This window comes from Numida meleagris, chromosome 4, assembly GCF_002078875.1.
Source record: "Numida meleagris isolate 19003 breed g44 Domestic line chromosome 4, NumMel1.0, whole genome shotgun sequence".
Taxonomy (NCBI): domain Eukaryota; kingdom Metazoa; phylum Chordata; class Aves; order Galliformes; family Numididae; genus Numida; species Numida meleagris.
The window spans coordinates 6,822,618-6,842,692 of NC_034412.1; the positions used below are offsets into that span (position 1 = coordinate 6,822,618).

At 38.5% G+C, this 20,075-nt stretch overlaps 1 protein-coding gene across 3 annotated transcripts in view; it reads right to left on the reverse strand.

Annotated features, from left to right (window-relative positions):
• PEX5L (peroxisomal biogenesis factor 5 like) overlaps nt 1-20,075 on the reverse strand; it is a 94,947-nt gene that overhangs the window by 22,820 nt on the left and 52,052 nt on the right. For 2 of the 3 annotated variants that reach the window (XM_021396229.1, XM_021396227.1), the window contains exons 2-3: nt 16,131-16,235; nt 1,754-1,865 (exon numbers count right to left, since the gene is read on the reverse strand). In XM_021396229.1, coding sequence (XP_021251904.1) covers nt 1,754-1,865; nt 16,131-16,235 — 217 coding nt within the window. The remainder of the gene's footprint in view (nt 1-1,753; nt 1,866-16,130; nt 16,236-20,075) is intronic. The other variant, XM_021396228.1, reaches the window with a different exon arrangement.

Here is a 20,075-nt window from a genome sequence, read left to right on the forward strand (position 1 = left end):
AGGAACCAGAGAAACCAGAGCTACGTTTGGTTTGTCCATGTGTTAAAGTCTGGGAAAAACCAATAGATGCCACTATTTTCCAAAGGCTATGTCTGTTAGAGATGCAGAAGACTTATGAAAGTTGAGAAAGAAGCACTTGTGCTAGAAAAGCTGCCAACAGAGCCAGCTCTAGCACTGGGAATCTGATCCTAACAAAAAGAGAGCTGGGGATCTAAATCATGACTGGAAAAGGATCTGAGATTCCGACAGTTAAGGTTTTTGCTGTACTGAATGAAGCAAGGTATGGGAGGCTATTGCACAGAAGTCTATAATGTAATCTTTTCCTCCTGGAAACAAGGAGGAAAAGATTACATTATACTGTTGCCTCAAATTTGGCCAACCTCTTCTGTCAAAAAAGAATAAGAGCGTGATTAGTATCTACTGTCATTGCTGTGTGTCCTTTTCAGGATAAATATTGAATACAATTATAAATTATATTGCTTTAGCTTATAAAGACTGTATCTGTATGTAAGCCAATCTTCAGTCTGTTTTTCATTTATGAGTTATTTGAAGAGTAACAGTTGAAATACTTTAGCATGTAAAGGATAGGAATACTTCATCTTTTTCATTATCAGTTTATAGGGGAGGAGTTTTTGGCAGGTGAATTACTGTTGTCTCTTGTAATGCTTTATCCATGTTCTTAAGAAATCACCAAATTTTATCAGTCTTCATAGAATAAAAAACTTTGATTTTGTTATTAAATAAATCTGATACTTAGGGCAGATTGAGGACTTGATGCAGACATGGGATATTTAGTTTTACAACAAACAACAGTTTTAAACAACCTGAAAGATTTATATTCAGATCTGTAATACGTTTAGCTACCTAAAAGGAAATAATATTTACAATTGTTCATTTAATTCAGTGTTCCAATTTTGTTATTAGACTGTGTATACTGCTTTAGACACATAATAACTAGATGTGAAGATAACCCAGCTGTTAATTAGTCATTTAGACATTTTAATAATTTGCATGAATATAGATTTTAATTGAATGGTTTCTAACAAGACACGTCATTGTATAAGAGAGCAATATAACACAGTAATTCTACTGATTTTATGATATCAGTCAGTCAGCTCAAATGCTTTGAATAGAAGATGACCAGCTTCTAAAAGCACTTCTAAAGGGCACTACATCTCTCTTAATTCAGATGTCTTTCAGGATTCACTCTGTATTATCTACTTTACTATCTCATCACAACGCAGAGCAGAAAAGACATTTGTTAGATCCTTCCACTACTAATTTCCAAACTTAGCCTAGATAAACAGTTTTGATATCTCGTCCCCTTTTCTCAGACATCCCATCCAAGCTTTTGTTAAAGCACATCTTTCTAAAGAATGGGTTTGGATAAATCTAAGTTAAATGTGGCTTACCTGTAGGTTAAATTTTTGCAAAAACAAAGTTTGAGGATTTGTTGAATGGATTTACACTTCCAGTTGAAGTTCGCTTTAATTCAAACTCAGAGATCTGCTAGAATAAATGTGACTTGGATCACACCAGATTTGACCTCAAAAGTAATGATCAAAGTTTTTGCTAGTAATAGATCAATTATAATTTAATATCAATATGTAATGTTATATATTTATATATATTTTATATAATTTTGTGGTAACAAATCATTTTAAGTGACTTGCTGAAATCACTTGACAAAATGCACAATTATTAAAACCATTTTTTTAATCTCTATTGAGGGATAATACAGAAATTTGTTTACCTGCAGTATTTGAAGTTACAGGCCTTGCAACAGCTTCTGGTTTAGTTTCACAGAGAAAGTCATCAATGGAGGGACTCAGAAGGGGTCTGCTTTCTTGTTGCTCGTTCACTAGCTAGCAACAAAAAAACTCAGGGTCACAGAGTGTTGTGTTGGGTTACATGGTTTAAAGAAATGAAACATTTGTGTGCAATATCATGTGCTATATTTTGGATTGTTAGCGAGTATGAGATTGAAATTAGGAGATGCACAAATAGCTCCAAACTTAAAGAAAAAACACCAAAACAACAACAACAACAACAAAAAAAAAACGAAACACCTTTGGGGTCAAAATTATATTCCAGTTTTATTGTATTCCATAGCAATTATTGCATACTCTTGCTTATAGGGCTAAAGTATTCAAGGTCTGATGTAACTTCCTTCAAGTCAATGAGTGAAGTTGGCCTTCACTCTCACCAGGAGGCTAGACACAGCTTTTTTAGTATTTGGAAGTGGTCTTTTTTTCAACTGGTAACATGCCTCCCCACAGAACTTCCACAACACTACTCCATCCAGAAAGTATGCATTAGCCCATTAAACAGTAACCTGCTGAGACAGAAAACACTTCTTTGCAATACAAGGACATATGAATGACAGTAGATGGTCCCTGGTGAATTTATGAACTTCCTGCATGAGTTTTGACTGTGTGAAGACTCATAATACAGTTTGTATTTATGAGTAGTTTTCCTTTTTTTATTGTAATTGTAGGGGTGCATTGGTTTTCTACTACATAAAAGAAATCTCCATATTCATGTATTAAGTATTTAAAAAGATAAGCAGTAAAATAGTCTCATAAATAAAAATCTCTCTGCTGTCATACTCTGAAAGGTGAAGTCCAAAGGTGAGCTGGACAGACATCTGATGGTGTGGCCTGAATTGATTTCATCTTAATAATATGAATAGGTTTTCCCTGTCTGTTACTTTCATCTGGAGCTCTTTCAGCCTTACTGTAATCCTCTCTCCTCTCCTCCACTCCATTCTGGTTTTGCTCTATTCCCACTGTTGAGTTTTCCAACTGTTCTCTTATGTATATTTGAACTTTTAAATTGAGGATGCTAATAAGGAGTAAAACTGGCAGAAAAAAGGTATTCCTTTATCCTCATTTGATGTTTATTAATTACTAGCATTTAGCTACCGTAGTAGTGGGACTGCCACTGAAGTTACTACAGCAAAACAGCTTAGGTTCGCTGTTGTTAGTTACTTGAGTTTTGTACTCCAATGTTGCAAGGAAATACTGGGGCTTTTGAAATAAAAAGTCCATAATTTTGATAGATCAAACATTTAAGCTGGTACCTAAAGCTGGCTGACTGCATAATATGTGCACTCATTCATTTGTCCAGAATCTTACGGTTTTGTACTGAAATATCAATTTATATGATTAACATGGAAGACAGATGAGTGATTGCTGTGTGTAGCAGAATGTGCAAATGTGGGCTCTTACTTAAGAAATCTGGCAATGATACTGCCTCAAACTCTAATTCTGCATGCTAAACCTAGACTGCAGCTGCACCTTATAAGGAGAATTAATCAGTTGTTTTATAACTATCTGCATTGAACACTCATGTTGCTGTCTCAGACGTTACTTGCTTAATTTGATAAATCTCAAGCTTGATTGGAAATTGCTTTTATGCCAAGTGAACAACTTTGATTTCCATTAAACGTGGCTCTACTTCGTCCATGTTATCTCTAGGTGTATACTTTTACCTACTAATGGTATTTAAGAGGACTTAGTACATCTCTATAGATGCATTTTTCTGTCTGTGCTTTGGTGATCTGTTGGTGAAAACAAAATGAGGGTGGATGCCTAGTTAATACTTGACCAAACTAATTTCAGTATTTTAAAGGTTTACGATCAACTCCAGATATAAGTAAAATTTGCTCAAATGCTTCTATATTTTCATTCTGGGAACTACCATGAGTAACAGCTGTTGCAGTTTTGCAGTAAATTGCATATTCTGGAGAGCATAACGTCCAGCAGAAAGACTGTCAAAGCATCTGAATCATCTGTCTTTATTTTGTGATAAGCTAACAGTGTAAAGAAAAGTCCTTCTTCACTTGGAGGGGGACAGGAGGGAATATAGAAGAGTGATAATATAATAATAACTGTAAATGTAAAATCTTCGTATGAAATACTTTCTGCATATCTATACAAGTATATCAGTAGGGCACATCATCATGTACAATTTAGATGCTTATCTTTCCCATTAAGTTCCATGGAAATTTTCTATAGTAGGAAAGAATGAGGAAAGATAAAAATGAATAAGGATTATGGGAACCAAGACAGCCAGGATCGCTCACTGGCAACTCTGGTAAAACTCAGAAGTCCAACTACAGAGGCAGTTTATTGTCCAAACTTGTTGGCAGAGCTGAAATAAACTGTGGGAAGAGCAGCAGTAATTCTGAGAATGACAATCATGAAGGGAAAGGAGAATAAAATAAAACCAATCTGAATTTCTCATAGGTTCAATTGATGTGTGAAATAGCAGATGTCTACCATTTATTTTTATTTTTTTTCCTTTTCAAATCTGGTTAGCACATTTCTTTATTATGTTTTTTATATAAAAAAGACCAGCTCAGCCACAGGACCTCATTAGTATGATACCAGAAGTATGTAGTTGAAAGTCCCTTGATAAAATGTTTCCATCAAATTGAAGGATTTAGGGTGACATCCACTTCTTCATAATCAGCTTTGCCAGCAAACACCGAGATTTAATTTTCATGAAGTTGTGTCTTCTTTGTGATGCATTTGCAGTGTTTTTATTTAATTTGAAAAAAACTAGGTTCTCCTCTGACTCTCCCACTACATGAATATATTCACTAAATTCATCAGCGATGGGCCACACAGATTATCAGAGGGATAAAGAAAGCATTTTACAGTGAGACTAAAAGCAGCTGACTTGCTTAGGCTTACAAAATGAAGACTGCGTAGGAATACAATTTTTCTTCTTGCATACATGAAGGGTTGGGGCTGGATGACCTTGGAGGAGGAAAACTATTTCAACTATAAAAAGACTGGCACAAGAATGAAGAGATCTAAGCTGGCCATGAGTAGATTTGGTCTGGAAATTAAAAGAATCTGTCTAACTATCACAGCAGTGAAGTATTTTTTTAGAGGGTGAGACAAAAAACCTAGCTTTTCCAACAAGTTTTCTACATGGCTGCTTATGATGTGATTGCTTTTGAGAAGTTGACTATGACCCAGAGGATCCCTCCCAGAGTTATGTCTTATGCTCCCATGACTAAGGACTGAAAATTGTAGGAGTGCCTTATTAAAAAGATTGTTCTTGTGAAAAACAGTGTGCTTTCAACTGAAGTATTGAGGTTGAAACATGAAAGCAAACACAGGATCAAGTATACTCATTCTTGGTATATAGAAGCTACATATGTAAGGCAGTAAAACATTTTAGAAACCTGTGTTTCTGATGTGAAACAGGTGTTTTGTGACGGATCAAAGCTCAAGAGGTGAAGTACTACCATGAGCTGATAGTTCTGCTATAGGTAAGTGGGCAGAGAGAAAGGTTTCTGACATTACTGTGCATGCAGTGCCACTTAGTAAGGCCTCGGTCTCACACACTGAATTTCATTTTGCTGCCTCATATATTGTACCAAATTTATCCCTGTTTTCACTCAACTTATTAGAGTTATATCAGGCATGAATTTGGAGTAGTGCTATAAAACATTCATGAGATGAAAATTATTATCTATATTAAAGTAATAATTTATGGTTCTCAAGCACCTTTCAGGGTGAGTATCATGGAATGCTTTAAAACATTCATGAATCAAACCTGGCACTGCCATGGAGCTGAGAAATATTATCTCTACACTGCAGACAAGAGAAGCAAGGGCAATGAAGGAAGCAGACTGGCATCCTGTGGTGCTGAGAGCAGGACCAGGCTGCTGGCGCTGCACAGCATTGATGTGTGTGGTATTTGTGCAGGCGCCAAGCTGGGTAAACTCAGCCTGTGAAATTATTGATTTCTGAGCACTCGTTTAGCCAGTGAGTACCATAAATTCTCATCATGTCTCTAAGAACTTCATTTTTCTTTACAAAATCTATTTTAATTAAAAACACGCCTTTAGCTGAAGCATATCTAAAATTTGTGAAGGGTGATATTCCCAACTAATAATGATTTGAAGAATCTCAACCATAGTGTAAAACGCTGCTCCAAAATTCAGACAAATTTTACGTGACTGACTTCTGGCACTGACCAGCACCGCAGAAAAATCCTCTTTTTCTCCCCACAGCCCTGCCACTGAACCTTCACATTCCAAAAAGAGTATCTGTGAATTGTGGTGCTTTGGTAGGGACATTAGGAGAGCCAGAAGTGTCATTTGATGGCTGATATCAGCCTCATTCCTTACATGTGTTTAAAGTGAGGGTTATTTCACACAGATCTGAGCTGAGACACAGAGGCTTTCTCAGAAGGCAGTTGGTGCTGCCCCAGAGGCTGCAGATGTGACATTTCACCTCAGCAGCCAGGTGCACTGGGGGGAATCCCCAGACCTCCATTTTCTCCACCCTGTCACCTCATCCCCAGCTGTCTGCATTCCCCCATCAGGACAGTTTATTTCTCAGAGCTGCCTGTGCTGATGGATTTTGCCTTCCTCAGTGCTCAGGTGTGGTTGGTGCTCTTTGTGCTGTCCCCACAGCGGCTGTGAGGAAAGGAGGTGGCGGTTTTGTGGTGGTCCATCTGTGAGTGCTCCTCAGTCATGAGAGGTATGTATCAGTCTGATGGGCAGCGATAAAGCATCTGGTTTGGGATCAAAATGCTCTATAAAGTCCTGGGTGGGTTAGAATATGTGTGTGCTGGAGCTGGAGGGAAGGCATTGCTGCAGGAGAGGGGCAGTGGTGGCCCCCCTGAAAAGGCGGGAAACCATGAGGGGACTTTTCTTCCCTCTAGCAAATATCCAGCCTGGTCTCAGCTTTTACCGGTCACTTGTCCAACTCCTCCTCTGCCCTGCATTCATCCCTCAGTTGCCCCATGCTGTATTTTCTCCCCTTCCTTAGGAGCACAGTGCTTGGTAAGTTCTATTCTCAGAGGTGCTGCCTTGTGGGCCTGTGTGGGCAGAGCCAGCATCCAGCTGTGGCTATGCTTACAGCCTGCTCTTCTGTGAAAACTTGCTTATTTCCTATCCCTGGGTCCTCTGGTGTGTGGCCTTAACGCAGGTGCCTCTCATGGTGCTAATGTGGTGGTATTGTAATGTGTTATGCAAGAGAAAAGGTGAAATTATGTACAGTACAGCAGCTGTGGAGGCTTTGGTTTTGCTTTGCTCTCAGTTTGCAATTTATGTGGTGAAAACAGATTTATGATATCCCCAGACAATAGACTGAATTTACCAAAAAAAAAGAAAAAAGAGAAAAGAAAAGAAAGCTGGGTTTGGGAGGAAGTGGGGCTGTGCCATGAAACGGGGTTGTGAAAGGTTTTCACAGAGGAGCTGAGCACACCTGGTGCTCAGGGGGATCAGCTGCAGGGACCAGCTCCATGCCTCCTGTTACATTTACAGCTGATGTTCAGCTGTGCAGCCTGCCTTGCTTGTGGCTGAGGTGCTCTGCCTGCTCTCACTTCATAGAACACTGAGCTTGCACCACACTGAGAGGTGGAACACACTCTGGCTGTCAGTAAGGTAGGGCCCCGATGCACAGTTTTTTAAATCCTCTCTTTCTACATTTCTGATGTGTTTATCTGTTTGCATTACACCATAAATGCTGTTTTGTTTCTTTTTTTCTTTAGCATTAATAGAGCATAACATAATGTGAGTCTTTAAGATAAATGATTTAGGAGTTAAATTGTGGGGTTCCAGTCAGGCAGAGGTAACTAATTAGCACCTATGTTTTGAGCACATAGTGAACTAGTTCTCTTAAATTAAATGTCCACATTGCCTCTATGTTCGTCAGGGAGAGATAGATGACTCAAAAGGCAACTCCGGAGGGAGCGTTGCCTGCTTAATTTAGGCCCTCCCTCAGGGGGCTCTCAAAGGCTCTTGGTTTTCCCGCTCATTCTGTGTGGAGCTTAATTTAGTAGGACTGGTTCAACAGGCACCTGAAATTCAGTTGTAATTAGCTACACAGGTTACTTGAATGGGATTTTACCAATTTTTTTCACTTCAATTACTCAAGGAATAAATTTAAGAAGTCCCAAACTACAACAGGGTAAGCCCCTGTACAGTTCAGCAGCGGATCTGATAATGGGCATTGATGGCTTTTGCCATTCTTCTGCCCACTCAGTGTCCTGGGAAGTGTGGTTGGGCTGTGAACTGGACCAGTGGAATGATCTGACTTAGAAATCTCAGGGGACAGTAATGAATGGTCAGTATATGAGAAAGCAGGGACCTTTTAATTTGGAATTTCTATAGGAGAAGTTGTGTTTATGAACTTTAATCTGAGAGAAACCTGTCTGTTACTTGAGTGAGACTAGGTAGACAAGTGAACTAGATATAGTAGTTTTAATGCTATACTGTTCTTTTAGGTTGTGACCTAACCAGAGGCGTCACCTAAAGCATCAGCTAACATTAATCACTAATAATTTCTATTATGTATTTATATATATAGCAACAATTTCTTGATAGTGCTCGTGAAAGTTCTCTTTAGTGATCTTTAGTGGTGATTTCCCCCCCTCCTTTAGTTAGGGGGAAACAAGCAATTTCTGTGGATTCATTTCCATTACCTAGGTCTTTCTAAATATTAGTAAGTTGAAACCAGATCTGGAATTTGAGGTGGATGTTTACTGAAGCATAAACAGAAGTTCTGTATCTATGGATCATTATCTTGGCAGGAAAGGTACTGGAATTCCTCCTCTTCTTCTCAGAGAGAGGCTTGAAAAAGACATCCTGACAAAACCAGGAGTCTCGTGCTAGAAGTTGAAATTGCATGAACTGCATTTTTCTTCCCCCGCTTTTCTAGCATGTCTATAAGTATTTCGCAGGGAAAAATTAAAACCCCCAGCCACAGTTTTATTCACAGTCATACAGTAAGTGTGATAACTACTTGACTTCTGGCATTATCCTTGTGCCGGGGTCATACTAATCTTTTCTCTGTCACTCTAGTGTGAATTTATGTCCCAGCAAAACTGACATGCCAGCCAAATATTTGGTTTTCACAGGAACAGATCAATATACAGGGCATACAGTGTAACTGACTTCTACCTAACATGAATTGTGGGTAGCTCTAAAATGGAAACAAACTCATTTCGCCCTCCTGCAAAGAGCAGTTTGGTGTTGCTGCCTCTCTGAAGACTAGTCTTGCTTGGCAGGTGATAACTGGTACTCTGTTGCTAAGTAGTAGGAAGTGTGTGTGGTGACCTGTGAATCAGAGGTGACAATTTCTTACCTGAAGTCACAGAAGCCCAGAGATTCCCTGGGGCTTAATGCCCCAGACTGACCCAGAGCTTGTGCAAAGGCTGAGAAGTTGTAGGAGGATTACTACAGACACCATATTGGATATTTAAATTCACATGAAAACAATGATGTTTAAAGCTCATGGTTGATATCTAAGTCAGTAAATGATAACATGTTTATGTTGCATCTTCATAAACAGCAGTTGCACTGCTTGGTGAGAACTACTGCTGTGATTGCTGTGTCACAGTAGCATTCTGTGTTTATCAGCGCTGACCTAGATAGATTATGGTGTCTAGCTGCGGTGTAGGACGAAATATCTACCAATTCTTCATCTCTTTCCCTCTGATCTTTGCCTGGATAAGAAAACTAAAAGGGAGCACTTGCCAAATTTGGGAATTGTATCTGGCTCCTGGTTTTTGGCCTCACTCCAGCAAGCCACTTACACATGTCCTACCAAACTCAAGGTTAAGCATGCACTTTACTGCCTTGCTGGATTAGAGCCATGGGGTGAAGGGATAAAAGGTGTTGTCATATTTTGATTGTGACTGACAGTTTGGCCTTTCCTACTCAAATAAAAATGTGAATTACTATAAGTCTGTTGCGTTAACGTCAACACGCTCTGTGTACTTTCAAGGTAAGGGAAGCTGTTTGCTGAAACAGGTGCACCTCCTTTTCCTGGGTGTTAAAGATTTTGTGTACCCTCACCTGTGCATTGTCTTTGTGGTATCACCATATGATTTACATTTTGGCCTTGCCCCTTTTCAATACTCCAGTTCTCCCTGCTGGAGAGCCACCCTACTGGTGTGGTCAAAGACAAGATTAACTAATTGTCACAGATGCTTAGAGACTCTGGAAGTAATATAGATGGTAAAAATACATATATATTGCAAAATATTCCTTTAAAATGGTTTCTATTGATGTTAGTTTATGGCAATATCTGGTGTGTACTCCTAAAATGATCCCTAACCGAGGGATTAACGGGTTGGACACTTAAACTGAGTAAAAGTGGGTTGGGAAACCTGTCCAAAATGGGAAGGCTATGGAATCCCAAAGCTTTCTGTTGAGAAAGCCCCAGAGAAATCTATTCTGTGGGAGACTTGGAGAGGCACAAAAGTGCCATGACAGTACCTACAGGGAGTAAATAGAATCTGTCAGCGTAAGCTGCCTCTTCCTGTATCAACCATTGGGATTTCTTTGTGTGGCAACTCCAACTAAAGAAGCAGCCTGACTTTGTGAGCACTGTTAAAGAAATGACAAACTAGAGAAGTCCTGTTTCATTTGTAATGCAGGTGTTTTGTATCCTTGCAGCATCCTTGGGACAACAGTGATTGCTTACAAAATAGCGGGAAATTATGTAATTTTTTTTCCTTAGCCGGAAGAGAAGACTGCTAACGTATTGAACTGAGCTGTGTGTGCTAATTCTTTGTGAATCACCAGTGATCCACAGATAAATTTGGGAGTTTTTGTGGATTACATACAGCTTTGTGCGCTGTTCTGATAGGAAGCATTATCAAATGTCAGGTTAGATGAAAGATGTACACTTGCTTTTTTAAGACTAGATCTACATGATATTAGCAGTTTGGAGGGGTAACAAAATCAAGACTATCATGGCTTATCATGTGTCACTTTCATAAAGCTCATGCTATTCCTACTGATCTTTAACTGTGTTGAAAATTACCGATGTCTACTTTGGTACTTGACCCATGTGGAAAAAAAAAAATTCATCAGTTACCGTACCCATGCTGTATCCTTGAATACAGGCTGTAATTATTTTAAAATCGCACCAATTTCTTTTTCCTTCCTGTGGCATTCTGTAGCATATATGTGTTTTTGTATGCATTACCACGGGCAGGCATAGGAATCAAATCCTAATTTCCTCCTGAATTATCCTGGCTGTCCACATAGAATCATAGAATGGCCTGGGTTGAAAAGGAACTCGAAGATCATCGAGTCTCAACCCCCCTGCTGAGTGCAGGGTCGCCAACCACTAGACCAGGCTGCCAAGAGCCACGTCCAGTCTGGCCTTGAATACCTCCAGGGACGGGGCATCCACAACCTCCCAGCCACATGCCATGGCTGTCCATACATCATGAGATGTATTTGCTTTGAAATGGGTTTTTTTTTTTTTTTGAAAATTGAAATGCTTGAAACGTGAAAGGTGCTTGTGACTTTAAAACTTGCAGTGCAATTTAACAGTTTCATTGCCCAAATAACAAATTAATTGCATACGGAACGCTTATAAGTATATGGTTTGCAATTCTTCAAAAGGATGGTATGTTTTTACTCACAGTACTCATGAAGAATCAACACATTTATGAAAATTAATTCCAATTCATAAAAAATTAATATGAAAAAACAAGATTAAGTGGGCATAATGCATTATTTACAAACAATTTTGTCCAGCTGTTTGTGCTTATGGAGTTGTAGCACACTTTAAAATGTTACACAGTTTAGTAAACTTTGTTTTATAAAAAAAAATTACACTATTAATTCCCATGGTAAAACTTATTTCATGGAAAATTGTATTTAATTTGTGACAGAGAAACTTGTATAACTTCAGGCAAGCAGCCAATTTATGACTTTTAAGCATATTGTCAAGACAACTTTCTTTCCTATGCTCATGAGAATATTTCCACAGAAATTATACATACTGCCCTAAAAGCAAAGTGTTAAGCAATACTCAACTTGGAGGTAAAGATTTAATTAATATTTGTACTGCTAAGCATGCATTTACATGTTTTGTACTTTACCGTGCTCATATTATTATTAATAATGGATTAATCTAGACTGGTTTGAGATGTATAGAAAATACTGCTAATTAGTTTATCATTAATCCTGTAAAAGGAATACAAAAATATGATCACAGATCAAGTCCCCCAAAAATCACTGAAGAAATCACCACTGTTCTCAGAAGACAAATAGGAAACTACAGTGATTATTGTTGTCCAGAGGTAATTATTGAAATTTCCTAAAATTTGGATGATTTCTTTTTTACACTAATGTATATGAATTACTTAAAATGAAGTTACTTCTGCTTGAGGTAGGTAGAAGAGGAACTCATTACATTCACTTCAACTCCCTGCCCTTCTGTTCTGGTGTTATTTAGTAAACATTTACTGTCAGTCAGTGCAAGTCTAATGCTAAGAAGCTTAGAATAAATGTGATTGATTCTGAGCAGATAGGACTGTTAACTTCTATATGGAAAACTGTTATGCAAGTTCATATAGTGAGCCTCAATTTACTAATACCAGTGGGATTTATGTATTCTGTATCCTTTATAAAATTTGTCATTTGACATATTAGTTTTAAGGAAAACAAACAAAAAAGCAGCCACCAAACACAGCAACAAAACACACCCAAACAACTGGAATTTGGGCACTGGAAATATTTGAGCATCTTTAGTTATAAGCCCTTGAGCAAAGGTGCCTGGTCCACCAATGGCATGGAAACAAAGTTCACTTTCCAAAAATATTGATTCTAATCTGGATAAGAACAAATACATTTTAGAGAGATTCTAAGAATAAACAAAAAGTAAAAAGAACCTTAAGTTTCTGATGTAATTAATAGGGGTGTAGTCATGAAACATCTCTCTTTGGAATGCTTGTGTCGTAGCCTGTTTTCTTATGGGATAAGCTGAACTTCAGCATGTTTTTTTCTAATAATGCAACTTCAGCTGTTTAAACTTCTACTTTCCAGTTCAAATTCTAAAATAAAGCATTCTGTGGGTTCACTTTTTAAATTATAAGTGGTCAATATCAAGGCTTTATTCTGAGCCGTGTCTGTGCAGTAAGCAGACAGTTCCTCTCCTCTTCTATAAATTTCTTCTCTGAAGGAGTTGTTTAGTGCTGGAATGGGCTGCCCAGGGAGGTGATGGGGTCACGGTCCCTGGAGGTGTTCAAGAAACATTTAGATGTGCTGGGAGACGTAGTTTAGTGGGAAATATTGGAGGTAGGTGGATGGTTGGACTGGATGATCTTGGAGGTCTTTTCCAACCTTGGTGATTCTATGATTCTCCCTATTTTTTCAGTCATAAACAGAAGTTGGGATAGCTTTCAGTACAGAATTTGCATTTCTTTTTCCTGTGGGAGAATTTCTCATGGACTCCCAGTCTACTATATAATAACAGACTATATCTGCCCCAGGATCATCTTGGATGTGAATCCCCTTCTGCAGGTCTTATTCCTTCTATCACCTTAAAAGGGATCCTACTACCAGTAGGTTTCCAATTTGTGTTCTGTTGAGGAATCTAAATTAGGCGTGATGAATATGGAACAAATAACTCATGACACTTTGAGATTTATTTGTTTAAAATCAGACTGGCATTATATCATGCACTTTTTACTGCTCAATAAAGCAGTTTATCGAATTTTGAAGCTTAAATGTGGATCAAAGTACTTTATTGAATCAGCTCCTTTGAAGTTCACTGACCTGTAGCAAATTGGGAATTCGTAGTTGACTCTGCCGTTAAACTTTGATGCTAGGGGCTATTAAGGTTTGAATTTCTCATTAGAAAGTTATTAGGAAATGATTTTTAAGTGTGCTTTTTTTCTCCTGACTAAAAATTGTGGAGAGATTAAACAAAACATTTGAGAATTGAAATCAAACTTCTATGCACAATTACCTCATGTATGTCTTAAAAATGAGAAAATTATGCAGAAAATATTTTCATATCCCAGCTTTGGTTTGCAGTTGTTTGTTCATAGCTTAACTTTTTGTTAATTTTTGAACTTTCAACAAACTTGCTTTCACTTTTTTCTAGATTTATTCGTACCAGAAGTGCCTCTTTTCATTTGTTCCAGTCTCTTCTGAATTATCTTTAAAAGATAAAGAGAGACAGCAACTTACTATAGAGTTATATTCTACAAAATCCCATTAGTATAGAAAGCTCTCTCTTGATGCTTGAAAGTATTAACTCTGGCAACTACTGAATGTCTTTTCTTACCAATAAAGTGACTTTCATTGAAAATAATTGAGATAGAATCACAGAAGATAGGTGCTGAAGGGCCTATTCAATTACCAAGAATATTCCTCTGCTTACTGTAGTAGATTCGTTAATGCTGGAATGATTGTTCAGATTCCCTATTGCCATATATCAGAACAACCCCAGAGGAATCTGCAGTACTTTCTCAGTTTATTTGAAGATTTGCCTTGAAATCTGATATAAAATAGATTGCTAGTTGGAAGCTTTGTCAAAATTTAATTCATGCTGAGTACTTGTCAACAAATAAGTTTATTTTACAGACGGGACTTAGGTAGGAGCTAATAAAATTTGAGCATGTACCTGAATTGTTCTCAGTTGGATACGTTATTAATCTTTTCCGGAGGAAGAAAGGAAAACATAAGATATCAGGGACTTCTTTATGTTATCACTACTTTTCAGTTAAAACAAGGATTTGGCGTCTCATCTTTCTGTCTGAGATTCCCCCTCTGCTTCTTTGGTAGTCTGCTTTAATAGTCAGACACGATTAGTTCTCCATTCATCAAAGATTTTGGGGAATCTATTTTTCTAAAAGTAAATACTCTTCTACCCTATCCTAGTGTTTTGCTTGCAGATTTTCTTGCTTAGCTAGCTGTACTCTGAGAGATGAAGCAGGACAATATGTAATTCCTGAGAGGGAAATACACACGCACACGCACACACACCCCGATACCGGGTTCAGTGGTGTTGATCTCTTTGGAAATAGCAGGCCTTATTTTCATGACCCAATTTAATCTGGCTAGGGAAGTTTGTTTGCAGCCAATCTGGAACTTGCACATTTCACACTGTATTTGGTAACCACATGCATTTCATCGTGTGAAGAGCTCAGGTGAACACTGATGGCGATGGTTAAATTGGCTTCACAATATACCAATGTGTAATTCTGAATGAATGGTCTGAACAAGAGGGTTACACAGGCACACTAAGGAGATAGAATCTCAAAACAACATGACATCCAGACAATTAGGGTATAAATGATGTATGGGACATGGTCATGGAACTGTACATCACATGTACATGATGCAGAGATGGCTATGGAAAATACTCACTTTTTCACTTGATTCTGCTTCCTTTTGGCTTCTGCACCCCTTTGGTGCATAGCAGGGAAGTAGGTATTTGCGTTTAGTGGAAGAAATTACACTAACAGACATACATTTCACTCATAAATGTATCATACACTATTGCTGAGTAGACTGACAGACAACTGGTACAAATGGTGCATTAAACATTTAACGAACCCTGGCTCAGCTCCTGGCCCTGTTGAAGCAAATGAAAGCTTTGCACTTACTTTGGAAGGAAGGGGCAGCATTTTGTGTTAGTTTCTAATTGTTCATCAACAATTAAGGGCAAAATTGGAAATGATGCATTAAAGGGAGCATCTTTTTTCTTTGGGCGGTCAGTTCATAGGCATCAGAGTTAGCCAGAAGCAGAGTAGGGCGTTCAACACGTTCATGGATGTGAGCACCAGGAGGGAATAGAATCCGCTGCTGGAGTGAGATGGAAGTGCTGTGTTGTGTGGCAGTGCTGCAGCCACTGACTTCTATCAGGTAACGAGCCCAGCTGGTGCTTGCTGGCACCTTAACACATGGGGCTCTGTGCACTGGAGTTATGTCCTTCCAGCAGCTGGGCTTGTGGGAATGGAAGCAGGATGTGCAGAGCAGTCTGCCTTGGAACACTGGGAGCCTAGGGTTGACAACTGAGATATTTCAAGTACTGCTATAATGTGATTCTTCGTTTATGTAAGTGCTGAATATTAATATGAAACAAGGATTGATTGCATGAACGCTGGCTTTATAAATTGGTATTTTGGACCAAATTTAGGCAACTTGCTGGTATGTGGCTGAACTTTCTAAGAATCTTTTTAATCTTTTTATCTAATGGGGAAGAAAGAAAGGTTTTGTTTAACTTTCACGTGAGAACGTCTGAACCCCAAGCTACTGACCCCGAGCAGCTCCCCCACGCTACCGCAATGCACATCCCCGCTCTGCCGGCCGGGGCCGCGTGCTTTGAGCCCCGCGCTGCGCCCACCTGTGACGCCATAGTGAGGAGGGGCTTTTCCTCTGCAGCCTCATCCCTCGGAATCTCCTTCATCACCATGGCAACAGCCTTATCTGCCGCCCTAGAGCCTTTCCCCTACAACAGGGAAACCAACAAGGGCGAGTCAGCAGCAGCCCGAGCGCACCCGCGCAACGCGACACGAGACGGCGCGCACTGCAGGAGGCAAGGTCTGGGTTGATGTAGAACGCGCAAACACTGTTCAAAAAGAACAATAAATCGGCAGTGAGCCTCTAAGTTGGTGTCGTGGTGTCTAGCCATAGTCTTGTTAGTCATTAGAGTTGCCCCACTGAAGTCAACAGAAGTATTTCATGATGCCTTGCTGCAGCAAGGCTGGCCAGAGTAATCCAGGCCAATCTGAAGGATTGGGATGTTTTGCAGGGTAGGGTTTCTGAATGACAAAGAGCTGTGTGATCAGCTCCTTGATTTCATTTTGGTTACCCCAGAATACCTGTTTACCACAAAAACACTGGGTCAGGCTTATGTTGCAAATAAAGCACAGATCTTTATGGTTCACTGAGGCAAACTCTCCCTTAAGTTTGGAAGTAACCTACAGGGCTGGTAACTAGAATAACTCTAGTAACATTTTAAAAAGCAGTTTACATAGTATAAACAGTCTGTGTTTTTGCTAATAATATATGGAGCCAAATTCTGCTGTCATAGGTAGTGCTACACATCTTCCAAAAAATCATTGAACATGATGTAATTTATTAGAAACTTTTCTTAAAATGTACTTCATATACTGTAAATATTGAAGAGAGTAAAAAATATATATTCACATCTAATTTAATATTTTGACCGAACACAAAATGCCTTAATGCTATCTGCCACGCACTTTATAGCTGTGCTCTTTGCTTTAAAAGGGTATTTATCTTCTTGAATTTGCATAGATATCTGTATTTTGATTTCTCTCACTCTTGAAGTGGCATAGGATGCCTGATCATGCATCAAGCATAGCAGCAGAAGTGTATAATGGTGGTGACCCTGGGCACATCCTTACTGTTGCACTTGTAAAGCTCCCATTGATTTCAATAGGGTTTTAGCTGTGCAAAGACTGCAGGATCTGGCTCCATAAAAGCAGCATTTTCCACTATACTTGGATATATTTAAATGCTTATCTCTATTAACAGAAGGGGTTCTTTACTACCACATCAAATAATAGAATTACTTTCACTAGCAATGTATTCAGTGTCCAACATAAAAGAAAAAAACCACGACTTCCTTATACTGAACTACGTGGTGTTTCAGAAACATTTCATCTATTGCATGTAAAAACATTACATACTGTTGTGTTTTTTAGAAGAGATTTTATTAACTGACAGATCCTTAATGGGTTTGCTTGCTTGTGCAACACAACCTGTTACCCTACAGAGAGTTCTTTGCATGCTGCAAGAAATTCACAAAGCAGAAGTGTAGTAAGTTATAAGCATGCTGGAGTTGTGGTGCCTTTGATATCCAAAGAACTGCAAGGTCATTGTAAACTTAAATATATTTAATTCAATGAAAAATACTTCCAATTACTAAGCATATCAAAGGTTCTTGGCCAATTATGTATTTACTCTGTACATGACTCATATGATACATTTCCAGTCTATGAAGCTCCTTCATTGAATGACATGTAGAGCTATCTTTAGCACTATTACCATGCTATTTGATTTTTATAATGCTTAGTCCTTTTGTGCTGAGTGATAGACCAAAACAGTTATCAGGTAGAAAGGATGCATTGGAAAGCATGCAGTGCTTTTTATTTCTTGCAGAGTAAAAAACCCACCAAAGCAAAGGTCAGGTCACTTTTTTGAAGACAGAGCCACTTTTTCTTCAAGGTTTCACCTACTGCCTGAAAAGAGTCATGATACTTGTATTAGTGCCTGCTGTTAACCTGTCATAAACATAACTCTGCAAAACCTTGGAAATGGTTGGTACTGTATATGACCCGTCTCATTAATTGAATGTGGATATAGCTCAATGTAGAAGAGTAACCTGATGAACACCTATGCTTGTGCTATTTTTTAGGAGTGAATGCGGTATGTTACCTAGTTAAAGCAAATAGTTCGATACTACTTTTTTATTAGGTCTCTTTAGACTTCCAGAAAGACTATAACTGGACAAAGTCGGGCTGATCTATTTCTGGCTCCTCAGCCTATGATATGGAAAACATTGCTCTGAAAGTAGAAGTTAATAGGCAGTCTCCTGGGAACCGAAGAGAGAGACTACAGAGCAGCTTAAATGCTCAGATTTTTATGGAGAGATAATACAAGTGACCAATCTATTAGTAAGTCCAATTGTTTATTTTAGTAACTAAAAATGGCTTTAGCTGTAAGGTATCTAAGCTTGGAAATTTTGGTTGCTGTCTTTGCTATAGTGAATACTTCTGTATTCTGTCTTTACATACGAGGTGGTTAGGCAGAAGAACTGGAAAAGAATAGGATAGTTCACCTGTGACCAGGACAACCTTTTTACTGTTTAGAACTGCGGCTGAAATGATGAGCATATTTATTACCGTGTTCAAAGTACACAAAACTTTAGCAATAACCATTGCAAGATTTTTGTTTGTTTTTAAAAGAAAAGGTGATTGTGGCTGCTTATTTATTAGGCTTCTTTCAGTTTTGTGGAGGGTTTTTTTGTTTGTTTGTTTTAGTATTTTGTCTTGCTGTACGTATTTATCTGTTACAGCAGTTTACAGTAGCTCAAACCCTGTAATTCTGTAACAGCCAATCTGAGATTTGCTAGGTCTTTAAAAAAACAGTTGATAAGTCAGGCTTGCAAGTAAAGTTATTTTCTCATCTAAGCAATGGCTTAGTGAATGAATCTCCTCATTTTCTATTTGTCTGCAATATGCAGATGGAAACAATTGTGATACAGGCCATGGCAACTCTTCATAATACTCTTCACCTTCAGGAAAACCACATCCAGGTTACCATTTTGACAGATAAACTGTAGAAACCTTATAGAAGCCAAGAACATGTTGGGAATATTCTATGTATTAGGCTTTACTTTTTTCTTTAAACTTATAAAATAACCAAATGCTTCGTATTTATACAGTGGAGGAGCCATGCTTGGAAAATGCAAAAATTAGTCTATCTTAAATCAGAGACAGGGGAACATAGGTAGAATTCAGAGATGGTGTTTGCATAAAATGGGTGGTTTGTCTTTCAGAAAGGTGCCTTAAACTTGTGATAATCGGTAAACATAAGTTACTGTTTCAAGTAATTCTGCTTGAGCTGTGTTTTCACGTGATCTGATGCTGAGGTGACCGCGGTAAGGATCAAACTTCACAGTTGACTAGAAAAAGTGAAGATCTGGAATCTGTACATGATATTCTTGTTAAGAACAATGAGAAATCCAGTCACATTTCTGCAGAGACTTGAAATGGGTATTTCAGGAGTCTTGGGACTTACTATGCCTTTTGCCTTGGAAGTAAACTGAATATTTTGTGCATTCTACTTTTCAGTCCAGTATACCTTGGTGTACTGATAGGCTTTTTTGAATATTATCCCCATTCGCTAAAATGAGAATCAGCTTAAATAGCTGGGGAGAGACCTTAACAGCAAACATTATGGAAGATGCCTTAATACTATCTTTAAGTTACAGTAGCTGTAGCCATTTATGTTATGAGGAAGAACAAATAGGGCTCCTGTATATGTTGAACTTGGGATGCTTGGCTGCTGTCCAGCTCCCCAGGCAGCTGATATATTTGACTTTCAGTACCAATTTAGCAGCCTATTCAGAATGGTTTTATGCACTGTAAATCCTTGTGTTTTGTACGATTTAAAAATGAAGGGACATGTATGTCTTCAACCTTATGCAATGTGGACATTTTTTACCTCTCAAAATGAGCATGCACAAGTAGACAGTGGTACCGTGAGAGTTCTGGTGCCCACAAGGTTATTGTGTGCTCTTGATTTCACATAGGAATGT